Source organism: Convolutriloba macropyga, chromosome 3 (genome assembly GCF_964194025.1).
Source record: "Convolutriloba macropyga chromosome 3, txConMacr16.3, whole genome shotgun sequence".
Lineage (NCBI taxonomy): Eukaryota > Metazoa > Xenacoelomorpha > Acoela > Convolutidae > Convolutriloba > Convolutriloba macropyga.
Window position 1 is genome coordinate 55,530,642 of NC_134470.1, and position 22,293 is coordinate 55,552,934.

Sequence of the window (22,293 nt, forward strand, 5' to 3'; positions counted from 1 at the left end):
AATGGCTTTCATGACTTTGAAAATAATTGTTTTCGAAAAATAAAAAAGTATTACTTAATATTGCCCTTCTCTTTTTTTGACTACTTGTTACTTATTCTCATTAATCAGAGGTCGCATACCACATTATTGGGTTTCGAGGAAGGCTGATATGAACACATTTAGAGTAGCAGAATATGACTTTAAGGCTTCGACAGCGTTTTCGCGCAAATTTTAATTGAATTTCTGTTTGTTTTCTATTTGTTTTTTTTTTGTAACCGCGTAAAAATAATAATGACAGGTGTTATTACCCTCCTGTAGAGGCCTATTTGATCATAGACCTGTTGGATATTTTCAATTGCTATTTAATGGTTTTCATTACTTTAAATTAATTGTTTTTAAAAAATATAAGCCAATTTTTATCTTTGCTGTTTTTTGTTTTTTTTTAGTCTAATTGTTACCGAGCCTTATTATGGAGTGGTCCCATATGTTTTCTAGTGATTTATAAGTTATTTTGTTTAGTTTCAGTTTTATCCGACGCTATTTTAGCCTTGTTAGTTTTTTTAATCGTCATAAAGTTTTGGATTTAATTAATGTTTTGTTATTGTTGTGTGATTTTGTTGTTCGTCTTGACTTGCTTTCCTTGTAATGACTGATCTCATCAATCTAATGCGGCATGTTTTACTCCACTGAGGTATTTTGGTGATCTTTTTGTTCAAACTTGAGTTTCTGGGGGTTTTCTATCTGTTCCTCATTTGGTTGACATTTATGCCAAAAATGTGGATGAGCGGGGTCGGAACTTTATGTGCAAACGCACATTACCGAGCCTCCTTGCTGGTATAGGTACTAATTTCTGAATGCTTGGGCTTTTCTGTTTCATGTTGCATGTTGTGCAACCAAACCAAATCTGCATCTTCATTATGTCTATTATCTGCTTTTGGGTATCATTCAGCTTACTGATAAACTTTTTAATGTCATCTTTTCCAGAGTAAATATTGCCAATTTTTTCGCAAGTTTTCATGAAATTCTTCGTTTCTTAATTTCTTAGAAAAACAGTTACCCGATACATCTATCGGGTCACAGAGATGCTGTTAGATGAGCAGTTATGAAATATTTTAGTTCTAGTGCTTTTGTTGCGGCTGAAACTTTTAAAATACTAAAATTTACCGCGGACAAACTTTTAAGCGTCACATTCTGGGTTTTTCCGGCTATGTTTTAATGTTTGCACTATTTCGGTCTATACTAGAGTATACTAACTTTTCAAAGTAATGCAGATCCATTCATAAATGACATCATATTTTAGTTGAAGGCCTTTTGCGATTTGTATTCTAAGAAAACTCAACTCTGGAACTTGCTACCTTGCATAATTGAAAAGAAGTGAAATTAAAAACTATTTTCAATGCTAAACTGGCAGTGATCACAGTGGTTGTTATCAGATAGATGCGGAGAATGATAGAAGTTGTTTGTGATGTGCGGATGTGTCTGATTGTTGTTGTTGTTGCTGTTGTTGTGGCTGCTACTGGAGGGTTCTGATTTGAAATCTCGACGATGTTTCTTCCGGTGTTCTATTCCTCTCATGCATTGGTATATAAGTGAGATGATTAGTGCGCTGGGCAATAATGGAGTGATGTATATTGTCGTGTATAAACTAAGCTCCATTAAGATTAGTGTATACTTTGCGCGTTCCTCGAAATCGAGCAAGCATTGGTCCTGTAGATGAATATTTTGACCAAAACTATTTGTTAATCTTTTTTTAAATGCAGTTTTGAAAGAATTTTATGAAAAATGTTTAGGAATGTTTTGTTCTTGCTAATATAACTCATAAGATTGACTTTGAAAAAACGATGTGAAGCTCTATCTTCCATACTGCTAGTCATTTTCAAGATCTAATTTTTGCTAAATCGCGAGTAGGGCAATAAGCAAAAACGGAAAAGATCGCAGAAGATATGTAGCTCAACTGAATTGGCGTCAGTTGACTACCAAAAATACAATGCAATGTTTGCCGAAATTGATGCCTTTTTTGCGGCTGAAATATTCTTGTGGTGTTCTATAAGCTCTTATAAAATCTTTAGTAATCAACCACCCCCTTTCCACCAGCTACCTGCTGAGGCAAACTTTGAAAGAAAAGAACCCCTGCCTGTCATTAGAAAGCAGTTAGAATCACTTGAGCAGGTTATATGTTCAATTTTTGTTCCGACCCCTCTAGAGGGGGAGGAACTAAATATTCAAACGGATTTTTTTTGTTCAGACAATTTTCGCCGATCGATATATTCATCGTCGAGAGTTGACACTAGTATCATTAGAAAACGCGTCCAGCGTAGAATATGGAATTAAAAAGATATTTTTATTTTTGTTTTTTACAGGGAGTTATTGAGGTTTAAACTTCTGAGAAAAGTAGAGTGAATTCCGTTGTTTTTATTCACATTTTCCGGAATTTTTGCCTAAATTTTCGTCAATTTTGCTAAAATTTGTTAAAATTATTAAAAATAGTGTGGTTGATTGTAATTTTGAAGACAAAAAAGTATTGTTGATTATTTTTATTTGACTTTTGTCAAAAATTCGGGCTAAATATTTCTAAATTTAGCCTTTTTGATCAAAAACAGGACGAAATAAGCTTCTTCTGTGCACTTTGATTAAATTTGCCGTAAGTACAAACATAAACACCTCTAACACAATCTTTGTAGACCTAACCGGGGCCTATTTCTACTTCAACTTCCAATGAGAGTACTCTATATTTAAAACTTCGTTTTTTGCTAACTTTACTCGTTGATTATCAAAAACGCAGAATTTATTTGAGTTTTTAACTAACAAATTATCTATATCTATAACATTAGAAAAATTAAGTATTCCCAATGGACAATAGGCATTGGCAGGGCTAGGTTTGAACCAATCTTGGACTGTTAGAATTCAAAATGAATTCGGATTGTAATCAGTCGGTCTTTTTTTATAAAAAAAAATTGATCTTTTTTTTTATAATAATTAAAGAACAGAACATACCAAATCAAAGCTCAGGAGTGATAGGTCCCATTGGCTTCCTAAGCAGCTTCAAGATAATACATTTATTTTTGTTTACTTGAAAGCTTATGGTCGTTTTGACTTTTAAAAATAATTGATTTTTAAATTAATAATGGCTTAATGATCTTTTCCTTTATTTTTTCTTAATTTGGTCAAATTGTAGCTCAGTGTCAGCAAAGAAATGCTTTTTCTTTCTACTGATTTAAAGTTTAATCTATTGTGGTTTTAAGCCTTAAGTTTATGTTTTCTGGCTTTGATACTACTAGATTTCAGATTTTCCTTTTTTAGATATATCCAGTTTTTCACGTTTTCTAGTTTTGATACATTATCACATTATTGACAGCTCTCATACCACATTATTGGCGTTCAAAGTAAGGCACAATTGAACATATTAAAATCCTGAAAGATATAGATTATCGTTTTAACGGCTTCGACACTTCTTTGTTAAAGAATTTAATTGAATTTTTCAATTTTGTCTTTAATCGTCGTTTTTACTTTGTCGTTTTTGTCGTATGAAATTTCCTGTACAGTGACAGGTTTCATTGGCTTTTCATGGAACAAAACATTGGCCGATATTCTGATATTAATAGATAGCGGATGGCTTTCATGACTTTGAAAACAATTGTTTTCCAAAATAAAAAGAAGAACTTTGCAATTTTGTCCTTTTTCTGGTCTTTTTGTTACCTAGTCTCCTTAATAACAGTTCAAATATGACATTATTGGTGTCAAGAAAAGGTGTCAAAAAAAATTGGTGTCACCGCTTTTTTCGACACCGGTTTTTCACAAAAAAAGTAAATTAATTTGCTTTGTCGTATTTGACGTTCTTTTTGTAGAGGCAAGACGTATTCTGGATAATTGCAGGTTTCAGGGGCTTCCTTTGGACGAATCTATTATTTCATTTTGTAATTAATGGCTTTCATGACTTTGAAGTTAATTTTGTTTCGAAAGAAATCAAAAGAATTACTTACTTTTGCCCCTTTATTTTTTTGTCTACTTGTTATCTAGTCTCAATAATGAAAGGCCACATACTATCGGTGTTTGAGGAAGGCGCAATCGAACATTTTTTGAGGGCCAAAATATGGCTTACCGGCTTCGACAGCGTTTTCTGGCAAGTTTCAATTCATTTTTTGTTGTCTTTTTAGCCGCATAAAAAATTGAATAAGGACAGGTCTTAAGGCCCTTCTACAAAAGCATTGGTAATCGTAAACTTTTTGGATATTTTACATAATTTCATTAATGATTTTCATTACTTTGGAGTAAATTGTTTTTCTAAAAAAATTAAGCGAAATTTTTTACTTGTCACCAAATTTGTTACGAAATTTGTTACCAAACGTTTTTACGGACTGGTTCCATATCTTTTCTGGTGATTTATAAGTTATTATGTTTAGTTTGTTTTATCTGACTGTATGTTGACGTTGTTATTATGTTTTTTTTTAAAACGGACAAAGTTTTTGATGTAATTAATGTTTGTTGTTGTTGTTTGATTTTGCTGTTCGCCTTAACTCGCTTTCTTAATATTGGCATATCTCATCAATTTAGTGCATCATTTTTTTTACTCCACTGAGTTATTTGCTTTGGAGGCTATCTTTTCGTTCACATACTATTTTATTGAAAAATTGTTTTTTTTTGGTTTTTTGGGACTAAAAATAGTTTTTGGGTTTTTCTATCTGTTACTCATTTGGTAGACAATTATGCCCAAATTGCTGATGAGCGGGGTCGGAACTTTACTTGTGATCGCACCTTACCGAGCCTCCTTGTTCTTGTTTTATTAATAAAAATTGTTCGCTCAGCTTGTTAATCGCAAATTTTTGGTCAGAATCTCCCTTGAAACTCCATGTTTTTGAGTTGGAACAAAAACAATTTTCGCTGATGACTTCGTTGATAGTGTCCAAACAAGGATGATAGTAATTGGGAACCATTTGTGAATAAACGTGCAGCACAAAAGACGAATCTAGCCCAAACTCTTGTCGTTTCTCCGCAACTTTGATGTAAAGAACGAACGCCGATATGTCTGAAGCGCCATAAATAATAATGTAGAATGCGAATATTAATCTGTTACAAATCAAAACGCAGGTGCTTTGCAAGTTGTCGGTTTTAGACTGCTGGTATAGAAAACACTGCAAAGTTATTAGGAATACGATATATAGAAATAAAATTGCTACTGAAATTAGCCAGAAAATGTACATAGAATCTGTCAAATCGAGAACTTTGCTGTATTTTAAGTGTTTCAAATTTACAAAGCCAAGGGCTGATCCGAGAACTACAAATGCTGTTAGAAATAATTTATGAATTACGTCCAACGATAAATGGATGCAGCAAAATACTGTTAAAATGGTAACCATTTTGGATTAATAAAGAAATTGCACAAAGCGAAATTTTTTGTCCAAATCTTGTAATTGCCGTAATTCTTGTAATTTTCCATCCGTTGTGTAACACTTAACAATTAAATGTGAACTTTTTGTTATTGGTACAGGAAAGTCGCTTTCAATTATGCGAAATTGACAATTGAAAAGGAGTGCTTATTTGATGTTTCAGTAAAATGGACAATTTGTAAGGAAAAGCACTGTTTGTGAGATAATTAAAGTTTCTATATTGAAGCAGCGCAACGTAAGTAAATGGAAAATGGAAAACGGGACAGAAAAGGAGTAAATAAGTCTAGCTTATGTTTTATGAATTTAGGTCTGTGTACCATAAAATGGTGTACGGAAACATGGAGAATGAAATGTGCCTTTGTTGTTATTTGCTTGTTTGTTTTTTTTTTGTATATATTTTGCTGTGTATTAAGAAGAAGCGTCTTTTGTTTATCAAGAGCTGTGATAATGTTTTGCTGCTGATTATTGTTGATTGTTTGTTGTTTATTTGGTGTGTTAAATATTGCGTAGAGTAAAGAGGACTTGTGGAAAGAAGAGATTAAATTGAATTTAGCCTGAATGGAAAGGTGCAAAAATGGTTCCTTCTTTTTATTTATTGTGCGTTTATTTGAATGGAAAAGCAACCGAGTTTTGGTTTAATTTTTTAGAGGAGATTAAAGAGCGAGAAACAATAAATGTCTACGCGAGGAGGAGTGGAAAATCATCAGTTTCTATAAACAAATAGACGCTATAAACAAAGTGTTTATTTTTAGCGTCTGTGATTTCGCCATTTTATTGCTGCTGATATTAGAATAATGAAATTTCAATCTATTCAGAAACATTGAGAAATGAAAATTTTGGATAAATGGGGAAATAATGATCCTTTCTTATTTGAAATTGGGTTTTGAAAGGTTGTAGAATTGTAGGCGGTTTGAGATCGACATTGGACACTTAGATTTTTATTTGACCGTTAAAATTTATCGGTTTGTTTTAGTGAATGGAAGAATGAACGTAAAGCGGTTGGTTAATAATGGTTAATGAAAGCTTCCAGATGTTATAACTGATAGAAATTTGAATTTTATTTTTTGCAGTGGGATAATACAGCAGGCATTTGTTATTGCCAATCGTAAATTTTATTGCTCCGTATTAAAATGCGCATATCGTTTCTTGACTCTTGTCAATTAAATCTCACTGCGGGGATGTTAATCGAGAAGCCTCTTGTTACAAATGACTGATGCTTTTCCCTATTTTTACTGAAGGGTTTTCCCATTTTTATTCTGACCCTATTTCATCAGAGTCAACTTGAGACACCAGATTGGGGCGGGGGAGGGGTTGCTTGACGTAATGTATTCCCTATTTGTCCATGCACTTCTGTTACCACTCAAATAATAAAGGGCCTATCGTAAAGAGGCTGATATAAGGATTTCATTTGCGTCTTAGCTGTCGTTGTGCACGTACTCAAAACTAAGCTGCCATTTTTACACTTGGGCTTCTCTGCAGGAAAAACATCGTTCTCAAAAACTTTTGTGAACTTTAGAAGGAAACTGAGTGAAGGAGAATTGAATACGGGTTACTAAAGGGACAAGCTTGTAACGATTTTGCTTGAGAGTGCCATAATTCGGTTTTCAAATTTCTTTGTTCCAAATACCGAGGTGAAAAATTTCATAGGTATTCAAAGGAAGCAGAACATCCAATTTTGTCGATATAGTATTAATTCGACTAAATTATCGGTAAAAACACTTAAGAAAAAATTCTGTAGAAAAAGTGAGCAAAATTTTTGATCGAAATTGGCAAAAACAAAAATTGTCTTTTGATCATGGGCTTTTGCTCAGATGAGGATGAATTTCAAGAGAAGTGTTATAGAGTATAGAGACTATAGTTTCTCAACATTAGAATGACGCCATTAAGTAGAAAATGATGTTGTAAAATGAAGCTGAGAGGGTATTGTATTGGTTCACATGTAATCTTGTTTTCTGGAATGGTGAAAAAGCCCGTCTGAACTGATATTCGCACCAGTGAACTTGAAAATGAACAACCATTAGCTATGACGAGAACAGGATGCAATAAATCTTAAGTTTAGTGAAAATATCTTTTGCATTTTATATATATTCCAAAGGCTTAAAGCGATCAATTTTTAATGGTTGCCGGCGGCTATCACATAATGAACTAAGAATGTGGAACTATAAATGGCCATTTTATTAGTTGCCTCTTTTTCAGACTTGATTTGAATAATTAACATGAAAGGCGATTGCAGTCCATTAAAATCAAACAATATGAAACAGCAAATTCATACGTGGATTCAAAAATTGGTCAACCAATATATGAAACTCATTCAAGTATTGCCGAGCACGGAACGGCAGATTTTGGAGCTAATGAAAGAACACAACAATTACAGAAAGCAACTAGTTGTTGTACGCGATGTCGAAATACCTACCCAAATTTTAAACGAATTTTCTGATTTAAGAGCTTTACTGGTGATTAAAGTCGACGCTGGCTTGGCCAAAATTGAGGGAAAAATTATGGAATTATTACACAATTGGACGTCGCGCTGTAATGAAATAGAATGCTGTGTTGATGGATATAACAACTTTTTGAATCAAACTAGCAAGCGACATTTCGAAAGAGAACGATCTGTTTGTGATAAAGAAAATGAAATCGAAAGTTTCATTCAACCTGTTGATCAAAACTCCAACCCAAATATTCTGATTGAAGCAACTCCAAGTTCATTTTCACCTGTTGATTGGTTGTGCCATTTTTCATCGCTTCACGAATCAGTTCGAAAAGATTGCACCTATTGGGGCTCAATTTTGAGGTTTGTTTTTGACAAGCCGATTGATGATAAATTTAGTGACGAGTTTGTTCCAGATAGCTTGGAAAGTTTGCAAAAATTGAGATCTTCGGATTGTTTATTTAATGCATATCTTGAATTTAATGGTCAGTAACATAGTGCTTAAAATGATGGCTTCTTGATTATAGAGACATTTATTGCGGTCAATGGTTTGAGTGGCATCGCTCGTGTTTCTATTAAGTTACCTATAAGAGAACGGGACGCAAAAGCGTTCAAGAGCATTGGTGCAAAATTGAAGTCTTATATTTAAGTAAACTATGAAAGAGCTGTTGTTCGAGCTGTTTTATTGTTGAAAAAGATTTAACGGCTGTGTCAGTGACTCTCGGCATTGGGAAAGTGTGGTAAAGCGATTGAATAAAAAAATATTTGAAATGATGACATTAATTTGTGAAATTGAATTAGCCCTTTTCTTGTAATACAATTAAGTTTTTTTTGGAGCATGGCATTCGAAATTTGACTTGAAAACGAATGGCAAACTAGACTTTGCTTCCTGTTTCAGCAAATTTAGTTTTGATAACCTTGTTATGAAAAAATTGAGTCAAGAGAAAATCAGCGCATTAAATTCTTTTGCTTTAAAAATTTGAACTCCTTGACGCCATATGTAGTTTAGTGATCTGTGTTTTGTTTGGATTGATGCAAGGGGACGAAGACGAGATCAGTAATGAGCAACGGTAATTATGTAGATATTAGGCCATTATTTTGAAGATTTTTTGCATTAAGTGAAAAACAATTGATACATCAAAGCGTTGTCAAGCACCCATTCAATCACTTACATGCTATAAAAGCAGACGTCTCGCCCGAATCTCTGAATAGAGTACTTCGACTTATCATTAAAAATGATTATCATAATTTAATCAAAATGAAAGTATCATTTGCAGAGAAGCTCGTTGTACAAACTTAAAAATTGCTGCCGATCTTGTGATAGGTTTTGATATCACTTATATGTGACTGATTCCTAATGTTTAAGAACTCCACATAGCGTCTTACTATTTGTTGAGGTTTGTGGTAATCGCTATTTGTTGAGATTTTAAAGGAGTTTAATTAGACATCTCTGGTTTGAAGTTTTGTGGGAAAAAATCGATTGATTTACTGGCTTTTTGCGCTTTTTAAAAGAGACCCAGAGTTAGTTTTAACGTTGCTGCTCATCGTTAAAGTCGCCGCATGTTTTGATAAGGAATAATTATGGATTAGTTTCAAAAAAGGCAAGAATAACCATCCGATAAAGCGTAGGCATTGGTTTTAAATGGAGTTTTACTAAAGCTGTAATGTTCTTTGACCGCTCGGAAACTGCTGGGAAAGCTGATAAGGAACGCTGGAATCACAGATTTCATTGTTGTTCATTTATATTTAGCAGATCTGTAAGAGCACGGAATGGTGACTTAATATCCTCAGATTCTGACAGCTTATCCCGTTTTTGCGGACGAAAACTGAAATGGTCAGGCAAAAAATTGTTCGTAATCTTTGACGGCGCAAAAACTGCTAAAAGGTAACGGTGCAAACAACAGTTTTTGAAAGTATGGTTTTCATTTTTTTCATAGATTTATTTTGAATCCGCACCTGCTAATTTTCTCAGCTATTCAGAATAAATCTGTCAAAAACCGTCAAATATTTCATTAACTAGCGGATGCATATTTGTGCTTGTTTGAAAGTGTTTAAATGGTATCGAGTTTTTCCTTGAAAGAGTAGAATCACATTTGGGTATTTCGTATTTGAAAGAAATCTTGTTTTCTGTTTTTAAAACAAATGAAAGCAGAGAACATCAAAATTAGATACTTCGTTTTAAAGCCCTTTTTAATCCACTTTTAAATATTGTTTTACCATTATAAGAGAAATTTTACGGAATAACGATGGGCAAGTTGCTATCAAACGATTGCTAGAGGGGGCAATAAAGATTCCAATTTACACGTGCGTTTAAGTTGCTCTATCGACTTCAACAACCAAAACGAAAATAGAAATCAATTTTATTGTACACTGAGTCTTCAGCACCGTAGATTGATCCTCCTAAAACTTTTTTTTAAAAAAAAATCTGAATGTTATCATGTCAGAAGCACAGTGTACGTGAGTAAATCAATTATGTAGTGGTTGTTCAGCACCTCAAACCGGTGAGATCTAACCAAAACGACCCCCGCCTGTGTTCTTTTTTTAAAAATCTAGTGGGATAAAAAAACTGTCGGTAGACAATTGTGCATTCAATTTTCATCAAATAAAACAGTTTTGGAAACTAGAGAAAGCAAGATGATTTTGTTAGCTGAGACTGATAATACTACAGAGCTTAGTCAGGAGACAAAGCAATGCAATTTATCTCCGGGATTGACTCAGCAAATGAAGTTTAAAAATTTGTGAGACTGCATCCCGCTTTCAAGTGCCCTCCAAAACAATCCTTTTCTAACCCGACAAAAAAGGTAAACTGTACCAGATATCTGTTATTGATCACCATCTCGGAAAAACTAAATTTAGATATGACCAGTGGGGACCGAACTTCGATGACATGGTGTGCTCCAAATCAATATAGGCCTACTCACAATTTACGCCTTTACTGTCTAAAGTGAAAAAGATACCACGCGATTTAGCGAAGCGGGTAGACGACATTGTGCAGTCCGCACAGACTTGTGAGTTCAGCAAATCTAGCTGCAACAGATATAAATCTAAATGAACTCCCAGATCTCAAAACCATCAGCAGCCAGCACATTCCTACCCTAAGGTTGGTTCCTGTAAATCTTCGGGCGAGGTGGTCAGACTTTCTAGCTTCCGCTATCGATGCTTGAATTTCGCACGCTCAGTTGTCACAAAAATGGAAAAAAACTGTGCGATAAGCAGGTGTTTTACGCGCGTTCAATCGTGGGGGTAAGAAGAACAAGCAGCAACAAGAAACTGTTGAGCAGACTTCAGCAACAAAAGTCAGTTAATTATGCCGCACTGTGGTACGAGCTGGCCTTACTGAAGCAGTCAAGGAAAACTAGCAACGAGTCTGTAGACGCTTTAACAAGCCGCGCGAAATCTTTGCCTGCAGGGGCAGTTTGAGAGGGCAGCGAAAGTTTAGTCTACTGACGGCGTCGCACCTGACAATATTGCAACGTTGAAGGAGCTTGAAAAGCTACCACCTAAGGACCAGCAACGTGATCACCAATTTGCTCAAGATGCTAACACGAACGCATATCAGTTTGACGAGGCATCAGTATTCTTCCAAATCGAGTAGTTTCCAAATTTACAGCAGCTGGGCCGTCAAATGTATCCCGAGAACCTGCTGCATGCAGTAAACTGCGCTGCGCCTGATCAATCAAAGCGAGCAATCACTAGTTTAACGGAATTCGTCAAACTAGCCAGCAGGGGTCAGCTTCCCGAATTCGTTGCTCCTAAACTATGTGCAACACTAACTGCATTGAAAATTCACAAGCTGTTGAACTATTTAACACAAAACCATTAGAATAACAGTCGAGGCTGTTGCCGAGGACATAGTACATGCAACAAGAATTTCCTTTGAAAAACTGCAAAACTCAAAAAATTCCGGAATATTAGATTGATTTCAAAAATACCTTCAATTCGGTGAAAAGAAGCAAGGTTTTAGAAGCTGTTAAATTTTTACCTGGTTTTGCCCCTTATGGGACTTTTTGCTACTCACAACACTCATTTGCCTTTTAACAACACATATTTAAGTAGCGAATCCGAAGTACAACAACGGGATCATTTTGGGCAGCTTTTGTTTTCACTAGCTCTGTGGACAATCATTAAAGAAATTGAAACAAAATTACTAAATCTAGTGCAGCATTATTGGTATTTGGACGGCGGCATTCTTGCTGGTACTCATCAAAAACTTTTCACAGCATTGAATTTTTTTACTAATCTGGGCGAAGGCTGCAATTTAGAGCTCAGAATAAAAAAATTTGAGCTTTGGTCAAACCGTTGACTTGAAAGCTATAGATAACGGGTCAAGAGAAATAGCAAAGAAGGATTTGAAATCTTGGGGGCTGCCATCGGCAATCCAGCTTTCTTGCTTCATCTTTGAGGAAAAGGGTCAACAAAATATAAAAACTGCTTGACAACCTGGCTTATCTAGACGACCCTCATTGTGCACTTGGAATTCTTGGTGCTGCCTTGGTGCCCAAAAAATGGCATAGTCCTTGCGATATAACACTCCGTCCGACGAATCCTCCGTTATTTTGAAGGATTTTAACAATCTTCAGAGATTGCCATTTGAGAATGTCAGGCACCGTTATAAGTCACAACGCTTGGAATCACGCTTGTCTACCAATAAGCAAACCGCGTTGGAATAAAACAAGCATATGACCAATTGAAAGCGGCGTATTGTGGGTCAGTATCGCAGTCAGACGCTTTAGAAGAAATAACCGGTGAGAAAATAACAGACAAGCAGATCTTCAAAGAAACACACGGAAGAACTGAATAATCTATTATCCATTATACACAACACAATGTTCAGGAGGCACTCGAAGACGCTGCTTTTTATAACCTCCGTAACCAGGTTTCAAATAGGGAGAAAGCTCGTTTGCTTTTACTAACGTTGCCTCAATCTGGTGCCTGGCTTTCCGCACCTCCAAACCCTATTGTGGGCGTTCACCTTCAGTCAAATGAATTCAAGCCGCATTGAAGTATCGGATTGGTGTTCCGTTGGAGGAACGAAGAGGAACGATGATGTTCTCACTGTCAAAGTGGCAGACCGGACAAGCTGGTTGCTCGACTGCAAACTTAGCTTGCGTCTGCGAACAGAAAAAAATTGAATCCGGATAGCTATTCAAGGCCAGGAGACATATTCGTGCCCAGCTGGTCAGCGGGACCACCAGCTGCGTTAGATGTAACCATAACTTCCCCACTGCAGCCGAGTCTAATTTCAGATGTGGCGAGGTGTAGTTTTGCTGACAAATGCTGAAAAAAGGAAATACGGACAATATCCCCGAAAATTTGTCGAAATATGTGTCCAGTTTGAATATTTCGTGGGCTTCTCAGATTTGGTTTGAAAAACTTTGAATCTTATAGCATTGTTTGCCGATGACTGAAAATTGCAACCAGCTGGTTTATCAATTGTCTACAATCGGTTATCTCAAGGAGTCTCAGTGACTTTAATGAGAGGTTCAGCCACAACGCTGGTGGCCCTGTTACGTGACTCATTCATACAACACCCTCAACAACACAATGGTTAGTTTATAATCGTGGCTCACACAAATTTTGCTATGCGAGAACTTGTTTGTCACCAAATGAGTGAGGACGGTGCTCGTTTTTTTTCTGTTCAACCCGATTGTGAGGGTTTGATGAGGACGAAATTTTGAAGACCCGATTGTGAGGGTTTTTGGGAACAAACTAAAGGCAGAGACTCAATTACGTGGGTACCATGTTGATTTGTGGGTACAAGCTTGATCGTAATAAAACTTTCTGAGAATCAACTTAAGTTGGAACTGATTTGAACCATGAGTTCCCCAACCAATAACTTTGTAAAAATCAGTTTTTACCATTTGGAAAAAAATAAGTATCCTTTTATTCTTGAAATCTTGAAATTACTTGAAATTTTTTTTGAAACGTATACTTAGATACTAAAAGAGCACTGAAGAGACTTAGTATCCTCGGGTTTTGATAGTTTATCCCGTTTTTGAGGAAAAGAGTGAGTGTCAGACGATTGAATCATTGATCAAGCGAAAAATGTCATAAGAAGACCACCATGACCCAAATAATTGCTAGAAACTCTGTTTCAGAGCCGTTGATAATCTCATCTAATTCCAACTGTTAAAAAATAATGCTACATTTACGATCGTCGGCAGATACAGTGGGTAGTTGGCTGATGAATAGCGGAGTAGTCTGATACGTTTTGTAAAATTTGATCTCTGGAGTGCTGGAAAAATTTTCTCATTCGCGCTTACGTCTTTTTAATTTTACTCATTTACTCTTTCAGATTATAGATATTTATCTTCGAAATATTTGACACAATGATAGCAGCAGTACCAGCGAACAGTCTTTTGAGCCAGCTTAAAAACAAGGCGAGAGTTTTCATGAATACACTACGGAACTCATTGCCACCAATAGACGTCGATAACAGAGGTCATTTGGAGGATTCGAATTTGAACAGCAGGAAAAGGCCCTACTCCGATGGTCTATCTTCAGTTGCTAGAGAACGACAGCAACCTCGGACCAAAAAATTAAAGAAATCCAGATCGGTTCCTCATATTGCTGCTGTTGATACACAAAATGTTAAGGATGTCAAATTGCAGCCGACTTTCAAAAAGTCTCGCAAAGAGTTTAAAAAGTTAAAGGAAAACAGAGAAGACGAGAATAAACGGACAATGTTTTTGGGAAATTATCCTCTTGCAATCAGGGAAACGGAGCTGAGAAAACTTTGTGTAGCTTTTGGTGAGTATGGTTTGTACTTGAAATCCACTGTTGTATGTTTAGTTACGGTCAAATAATTCCAGAAAGGTTTTGCTCATTGTAATGTAAAGTAGAAGGAAGTGGGGCCAGAAATAAATCCCAAATTAACAGGCAGTTTCTCATAAAGGTAAAAGGGTTGAGCGGAGAATAGTAATAATTAGTAGTTGATCTCATTGTGTTACAGTGCATCGAAAAATTAATATACTGGCAACGGACTCGAAAGTTCGATTCAAACTGATTTGATTTTAGTGATGTTTGAGATCATTTTACTTAGACCAAATAATCGCTCTCTGATTCATAACTTTTTTGCTGAAAATAACGATATAACTCATTAAAACGAATTATTGGTATTGCGTTGTTTCAGGCGAGGTGGACAGCATCCGATTTCGCAACATTTTCGGCAGCAAAGGTTCCATGTCTAAAGGGGTGGCTGCTAGACGTAAAGAATACAGTGACGCTATCAGCCACTGCTGCGTTTTCGTTGTGTTCAAAGAACAAAAAGCAGCCGCTGATGCTGTCAAACATTTAAAGGTAGACTAAGACTTATTGTTTCAAATTTGGCTTAGTTGCTCATTGGGTTCTTAGTTAGTAAGAATAAGCTACCCGTGAAGACATTATGATTATGAATGCGAAAGATTATAATCTCAGGCTAAGGCTGTGTAATATGGATAAGTGTTAGACTAATCCTGTCCTTGAATAGATACAGACGTTGTCTATGCAATTTTAGCCTTGTTTTTTCTCAATGAGGGTTGCGATATTTAGCACCTTTGAGCTTCGATGCAAAGATGAATAAAGTATAATTTCTGTTCAAAAACAAAAGCTATGAAGTATAATCTGAAACTAATCGTTTAATAGGGATTTACTATTTGACTACATAGCAGATAGCCGATTCGATTTGGATGGAATGAAAAAAATGACCTAAATGAAGTCTCATTGTCTCTGTACCAAGTCTTCAATTAAGCAGCATATATAATGGCGCGCAAGAATGGATCACGGAGGTTGCTAACCTCTGTAACTAACAGTGTCCAACTGAAATAAACCGCGTTCATAATTTCATCTTTGCGTTGATTTGTTGTTGCATTGACTCCAGAAAACTCAAGTTTCAGGGTCATGCTATCACACCTGCCTTTTGTTTTTCAGGAATGAAACTTGGTAACCGTCATTAAAATTCCTCTCTAGTGAGTGACAAACATGGATGTTTATCAAAAATGTCGGTATTTGTGGCTAATTTGCCAAAAGACACAGACGAAGAAGAATTGCGGCTTTACTTTCGCCAGTTTGGCCCAATTGTGATTGTGAAATTGATCAGAGACACAAAAACAGGCGACTGTAAAGGAATGGGTTATGTGGAGTTCCAAACTGACGAAGGGCTGATGTTGTGTTTGAAAGCAGGGAACAATTTTTTCAGAAACAAAAAAATAAAGTAAGTCGTATCATCCCTGACAGCTTTTCCTCGTTATTGCTCACGAAATCTGCAAAATTTATATTCACCGTTGATTGACCAAAATAGTTGCCATTTTTAGTCAAATTTAACTAAAGTGGCAAAGGCTTAGCAATGATTTAGCCTCCAACGAACGTGCACTTGGAAAAGTTGATCTAGAGAATTTGTCGCTCTAGGTGAAAAAAATGTAGAAAAAAAATGGTTTTAAAAAATTTTTGCGCAACTGATTTATTTTAGTGCTCAATCAAAATTTAGTTCTAAATGGTTCTGTAGAGAATCTGTTCACCTAAAGTAATTTTCCTACACTTTTTGGAGTTGAATTTTTCAATTTTTTTTTAAAAAAAAACTTTTTGAACTGTCTCTATGTATTCTGCTGGTTACAAAAAATTTTTTCGAATAATTTTTTTCTCTTAATCGAAACTATTTTATGGGAAATCGAAGACTTCAGGCCCTTTAGAGCTCTCAAAATTTCAAAAAATCAATTTTTAAATTGAAATAAAAGAAAAATGTATTCCTTTATCAATTCTAAAATTGTTTTGTGTGAATAATTGATTGCTCTCAAACAACGTTTGTAGCAGTTATATTAGTTCTGTTGGTCTTTTTTGTGCGATTTTTCGCTTGACTGATTTTTTGTCTGACCCATGTGAATTTTTGTCCTAAAAAACCGGATAAACAGTTGGCGTTCAGTGGGCATTAAGTGCTCTTAGAGCCTTTCAGCTCAGTAGTCTCAAAGTATGCAGTTCACAGAAGAAATTGTTTTGGAGACTTATACTTATTGTGAAGGGCGATGCTTAGAGGTTGACCCCCAAACCCCCCCAAAAACCCCACCCACATCAGCCCCCTCTCACTTCACCACCCCCGCACATCGTTTAGGCCGTAAGGGCCCCTGTGCAGCTAAAAGCCGTCCTCCAACTGTTGCTCCACCCCACTCTTACCCCACCTCCAACAAACACCCCCCCCCCGGGTGCACACTGGTTGTGCTCACCTCACGCCTCTTCATTTAAGTTAAAGCTAGCAACACTAAACCGTAGCTAGCTACTAACGAAGCCAACTGCTCGCCGGTCGTTTGCCAATTCGCTCGACGTTGGTCGGTTATGTTTTGTTTTTACTGAATAAAAATAAATACAAATGTTAAAAATATTTATTTCCGATTTCGTAAAAAATATTTTTCCTCAAGAAAGTAAAAAGGCCAAAATTTAAATTTAACTGAGAACCAATGTTCCTCTACGGCACTTATTTAGAGCCTTTAAAGACATATTTCAACGATCAAAACCCAGAAATTTTGAAAAAAATTAGAATACAATATTTGGTTCGAATTGCTGTTTTAGTTATTTTCAAAAACAAAATAGTGTTTCCCAAATTAAGCTGGTAGCCCACCTCCAAGTTTTAAAAGCGAATTAGCGGATAATGCTCATGAATTGTCAAATCTGACAAAAGAATTTCGAAGAACTTGAAAATATTCAATTCAAATTTAATGTCAATTTTACGATTTCCGAAGCAATTCTACGGCATTTTTTTTTATTTAAGCAGTACAAGTAATTTTCTCCAATGCATATAATTTGCTTTCGGGTACTCCGAACGTTTTGTCGGACAGAAATGGTTGAATGTTTTTGCCACCTTGAGAGTTATGTTGAGAGTCATATTCTTCCTTTTGCGTGCCATATCATCTGACATCGGCCACCAATTCTCTCTCCCCTTGAAAACTTCAGTGGTTGTGACACAATTCGTCGCGGCTTTCATCTGATCCATGAACTTCAGTCTTTGTCGACATCGAGACTTCTTGCCTATTTTCTTCCCAGTGATCACTTGATATTCAATTTTTTGTTTTCTCATCACGTGTCCAAAAAATTTAACTTGTCGCTTGACAATAATATTCAATAAGCATCGCTGCCCTCCTGGTCGGACCAGCACTTCTTCGTTACTGATTTTATCATTCCACTTGATTCGCAGCATCCTGCGGAGGAACCACATTTCTAGAGCGGTTAATTTCCGATTTGCTTCAAGAATCCTCCATGATTCGCATCCATACAACAGAATTGGAAGGACGTAGCAGCGCCAGAGTCTAAAAACCTCATTCCCAAATCCTGATTGGGGTTGCAGAGTAGCGATATCATCTTGAAGAAGGCGATATTCGGCTCATTCGGTTGCAAATATCTTCGTGCGATCGACCATCAGCCGACAGTTTAGATCCCAGGTACACGAAAGATCTCATTGTTTTCAAAGGAGCGCCATCGAGAAAGATATTCGCTGTAACGGACTCGGGGGTTTTTGATATTACCAGCACTTCTGTCTTTTTGGCGTTGCTTTGCATATCAGACTGTTTGCATTTTTCGTTTTTTTTGTTGACAACGTCCGGAAGATGTTGCAATTCTCTCTCTCTCTGAGCTGGTTAGAAGGGCTGTGTCATCGGCGTAACGGATATTGCTCAAATTCAAACCACCGACCATTACTCCACGACAACCACTTGCTTCACGCACAATTACCTCTGAGTAATATGAGAACAGATCTGGCGACATCACACAGCCTTGGCGAACACCTCTACAGATGGATACTGGTTCAGACATCTCGTCAAGTCGAACGACAGCTTGCTGATTAAAGTACATGTTCTGGATTATCCTGAGATCTTTGTCCGTTATATCCAAGTCGGATAAGAGTTCAAACAAGATGTTATGTTGGACTCTGTCGAAAGCTTTCGTGTAATCAACGAAACAGCAGTAGACATCTCGGTTGACTTCTATGCAACGTTCGCTGAGCATACGAAAGATAAAAATTGCGTTTCGGGTACCTTTGTCCGGCGTGAACCCATATTGGCTTTCATTGATCTCATTGTGCAGTACTGGTTTTATTTGAGCTGGCAAAACCTTAAAGAGGATTTTCAGGGTGTGACTCATTAGACTGATTGTTCGAAAATTCCCACAATCAAAGGCTCGGACTTTCTTTGGGATTGGAACAAAAATGAGTCCATGATCTCTTGCGGTACAGTTCCTGAGTCATATCATTCGTTAAACAAGGTTTCACCCTCATTATCTTATGAGAGCTTATAAAGATCTGCTTGTACGATGTCGCACCCGCTCGCTTTCCCATTGGGCACTTTCATCAAAGCCTTCTCAACTTCATCGACCATAATTGGCTCACCTGTAACTTCACCACTGAATTCAATTGTCACTTTGCGACTAGGATCGGAATTAAGATCCTGGCTGTATTCCTTCCATCTCCTTGGTACGTCTTCTTTGTCGATCAGTATGTGGCCATCTCTGTCTTTGATAACGTTGGCCGCGCTCGAACGTCCCGAGAACTTTCCCGTAATCTCTCTTATCCGTTTATGGCATTCTTTAGAGATCGAGTGTTAGGGCTTTATCTTCGGCACATTTTTTATCAATGAAGGCAGCCTTTGCTAGTAAGCAGGCCATCCGTATCTCTCGATCAAGAACTTCGTATTTTGCAAAATAAGTTTGATCTTCAAAGTTGCAACGACAGGATTGTGATCACTCCCACTGTCTGCCCCTGGAAATGTGCGGCAGTTGGTATCTGATTTTTTGAAACGGACATTTATGCATACATAGTCTATTTGATTTCGTGCACGGTCACCCGGGCTCTGCCATGTGTTCAGCCGTCGCTTAAGTTTCTGAAACCAGGTGTTGGTGCCATTGCTTTCACACCAGGTATCAAACTTCTCACCGCGCACATGTTCTCCCAGACCATGTCGTCCGATGGCCTTACTGGTTTGACATTTTCCAACCTTCGCATTCAGATCACCCATGACCAGGACAGTTTCATGTTGCCTACATTATTTAAAGCGGAGTTCTTGTTGGTTGTTTGAGAGATTCATGGTATCCTGGGCATAGAGTACTGGAGTGGTTTGCCCCTGCTTTCTCCAGACGAGAGCCTCGTTAGCTCAGTGCCTCCACACATCGGAAAACACTTACCCCAGGGGCTATCTCGGGGAGGTGAGATTCGATCTTAGCCCACTAAGATTCATATACTTTCTTGTTAAACTTCATGCAAAGTTTGAAATTATGATAGTAGTGTCCTATGAATTTTTAACTATTTGACGTTTCACTGACTTCTTGAATTTTTCGTGATTTAAATTTCGTAAACAACTTCAAGCACCCCAAATGAATAGGCAGCAGTTTATCACTGAATTCTTTTATCATTTAAACGGAGTTGGAAAAATCACCTCCCATTGAATGAAGGATTTGTCATCCATATGTAAACTTTTAAGAACTAAAAACTTTCAATTTCATTTTAATACCTTTTAGTAAATCGTTGTTCGGGTGGCTTTTTTCGGTGATCTCTCATTTCTTATAAATTGAATTTGACTGTCGAAAAAACAAAAGTTTATGTGTGACACATATACAGACTGTTTATTCTTGTGATCGCTCAGATCTTGTGGCCAAGACTTAATAAATAGATGTAATTTTGTTGTTGACTAAATTGTTAAGCCAAGCTGAAAACTAATCTGTTGTTATCATCAAAGTGCGGCGAAGTTTGTTTCATTTTTCAATATAATCATTTTAAAGGTCGATGATCAGCTCTGATAGCTTAATAACGTCATTTGGAACAGTTATTACCCACCCGCGGCTGAAGTTGGACGTAATAGGGTTGAGCGTAGCTTGTTGATCAAGAGTGTTTTTTCAAACGTCGTTTCAATGTTTGGTGTTCTCTGATTCTAGAGCCAGAGTTCATTGATTAGGTTAAAATCGTCAATTGCGTGAGGCTCACAAACCTCGGTAAATTATTTGATTATGACAAGAATTCCGGATCGATCAGTTTTTTATTTCGGTTTTGTTGAGATATATTTTAATCCATATCTGATGCATTTGATCTCGGTAATCGATGAGGCGGTTTTACTCAATGTTATTAATCTTACTCTTTTTTGTATGTGATAAAATCTTTTCTCAAGTAATTTCCGATTACTAATTGATGAATTTGATATCTCTTTATGCGCGTTGGTTTTCAGTCTACTTATACGTGCTACAAGTTCTTCTGCATGCTACTTTTCTCGGCACACGTTTTGTTTATAGAGTAACGAAGTGTTTCAAGAAGGACAAATCAAAAGGAACTAAATCAGCTGCAACGTTCTACTCCAAAGAGTTATCCAGTTCTGCCAGTAAAAGGAAAGCCAACAGTGTGACTAAGAAGAAAGAACAGTACGTAAAGACGAAAGGAAAGAAATCTTCGAATAAAAGAGCATCAAATAAACCAGGAAAGAACCATCACAAGAGCTCATTAATATGATATATACTTATAAGGAGGTGTCGGAGCGGGCACTACTTGGAAAATCATACCATACATCAAACAATAGTACTAAGCAATACCAAGCATAAGTCTTCTTGAATGCTTTTATTTTCAAAACATTTTTCGACTTAAGTTGGTGATTAACGAAAAGGCTTTTTGATTATTCAGAAGTCACATGTAAGCTGTAACCAAAGGCTGGATTTTTGTCCCGGTTGACCCTATATTTTTGAGTGGTCAAAGTAGGTATGGTAAAAGAACTGCCCACCGCCTCGCGTCAACACAATTTTTGTTTCCGTTTGAAAAACTAGTGCGTGCTCTTGCTCTAAAATAGTTTTGTGTAGAATGATCAAAGGTGGTACTATCCTAAACATTTTATAATTACTATGAAAATCAATATGGAGGGTCTTCATCTGCTTCGCGCGAACAGTTCAGATCTTTCTGTTCGATAAGATGCTAAAACGGTACGACGGCTGAGCACTACGTTTCAAGAACAATGAAATGGTCCAGTTGCCTCTGTAATAAAGGTTTTCAAATAAAAATTATAAAAAGTACTTTCCTAGCTCTCTGCTCTACAATTTTTCCGTTTTCTGTATATAGTTTTAAAAGAACTGACATTCAGAGAACTGAGTCAAGAAATGTACGGTCAATATAATTGAGGAGCTATAGATAACACTGTAGCACCGACATAGTGAGGCTTTTTACTAAAGCGGGAGGTGAAGGGTTCCAAGTATTATATTCATTTTTAGCATATTTAAACTGCTTGTGCCATTTGATCTCTTCAAGCGTTCTGATTGCCCGATTGATAGATAGACAGCTCGACTTCTAGACTGGTTGGGCAGTAGTATAAAATTCTAACTAGAAGCTCAACGGGGGGGGGGGGGGCTATTTGGGAAGGAGATTTCCTCGACCCAACAACATCGGGGTGGGACAAATGTCTTTTCGAACACTCTGATTAAAATGTCCCCCCTGTTTTCGACCAAAAATGGAAATTAAGTAATGAAAAAAATAATTATACATACATACATTAATATATACATACATGCATGCATTCATAC

The 22,293-nt window shown here is 36.6% G+C and overlaps 1 protein-coding gene across 1 annotated transcript; it reads left to right on the forward strand.

The window, feature by feature from the left end:
* Window positions 1–13,977: 13,977 nt before the first annotated feature.
* LOC142337147 (RNA-binding protein 34-like) lies at window positions 13,978–21,355 on the forward strand. Its single transcript, XM_075386252.1, is given in 4 exon segments — window positions 13,978–14,541; window positions 14,924–15,083; window positions 15,692–15,982; window positions 21,025–21,355. Coding segments are annotated over 4 exon segments (1,086 nt in total). The 5' UTR covers window positions 13,978–14,120; the 3' UTR covers window positions 21,239–21,355.
* Window positions 21,356–22,293: the final 938 nt, after the last annotated feature.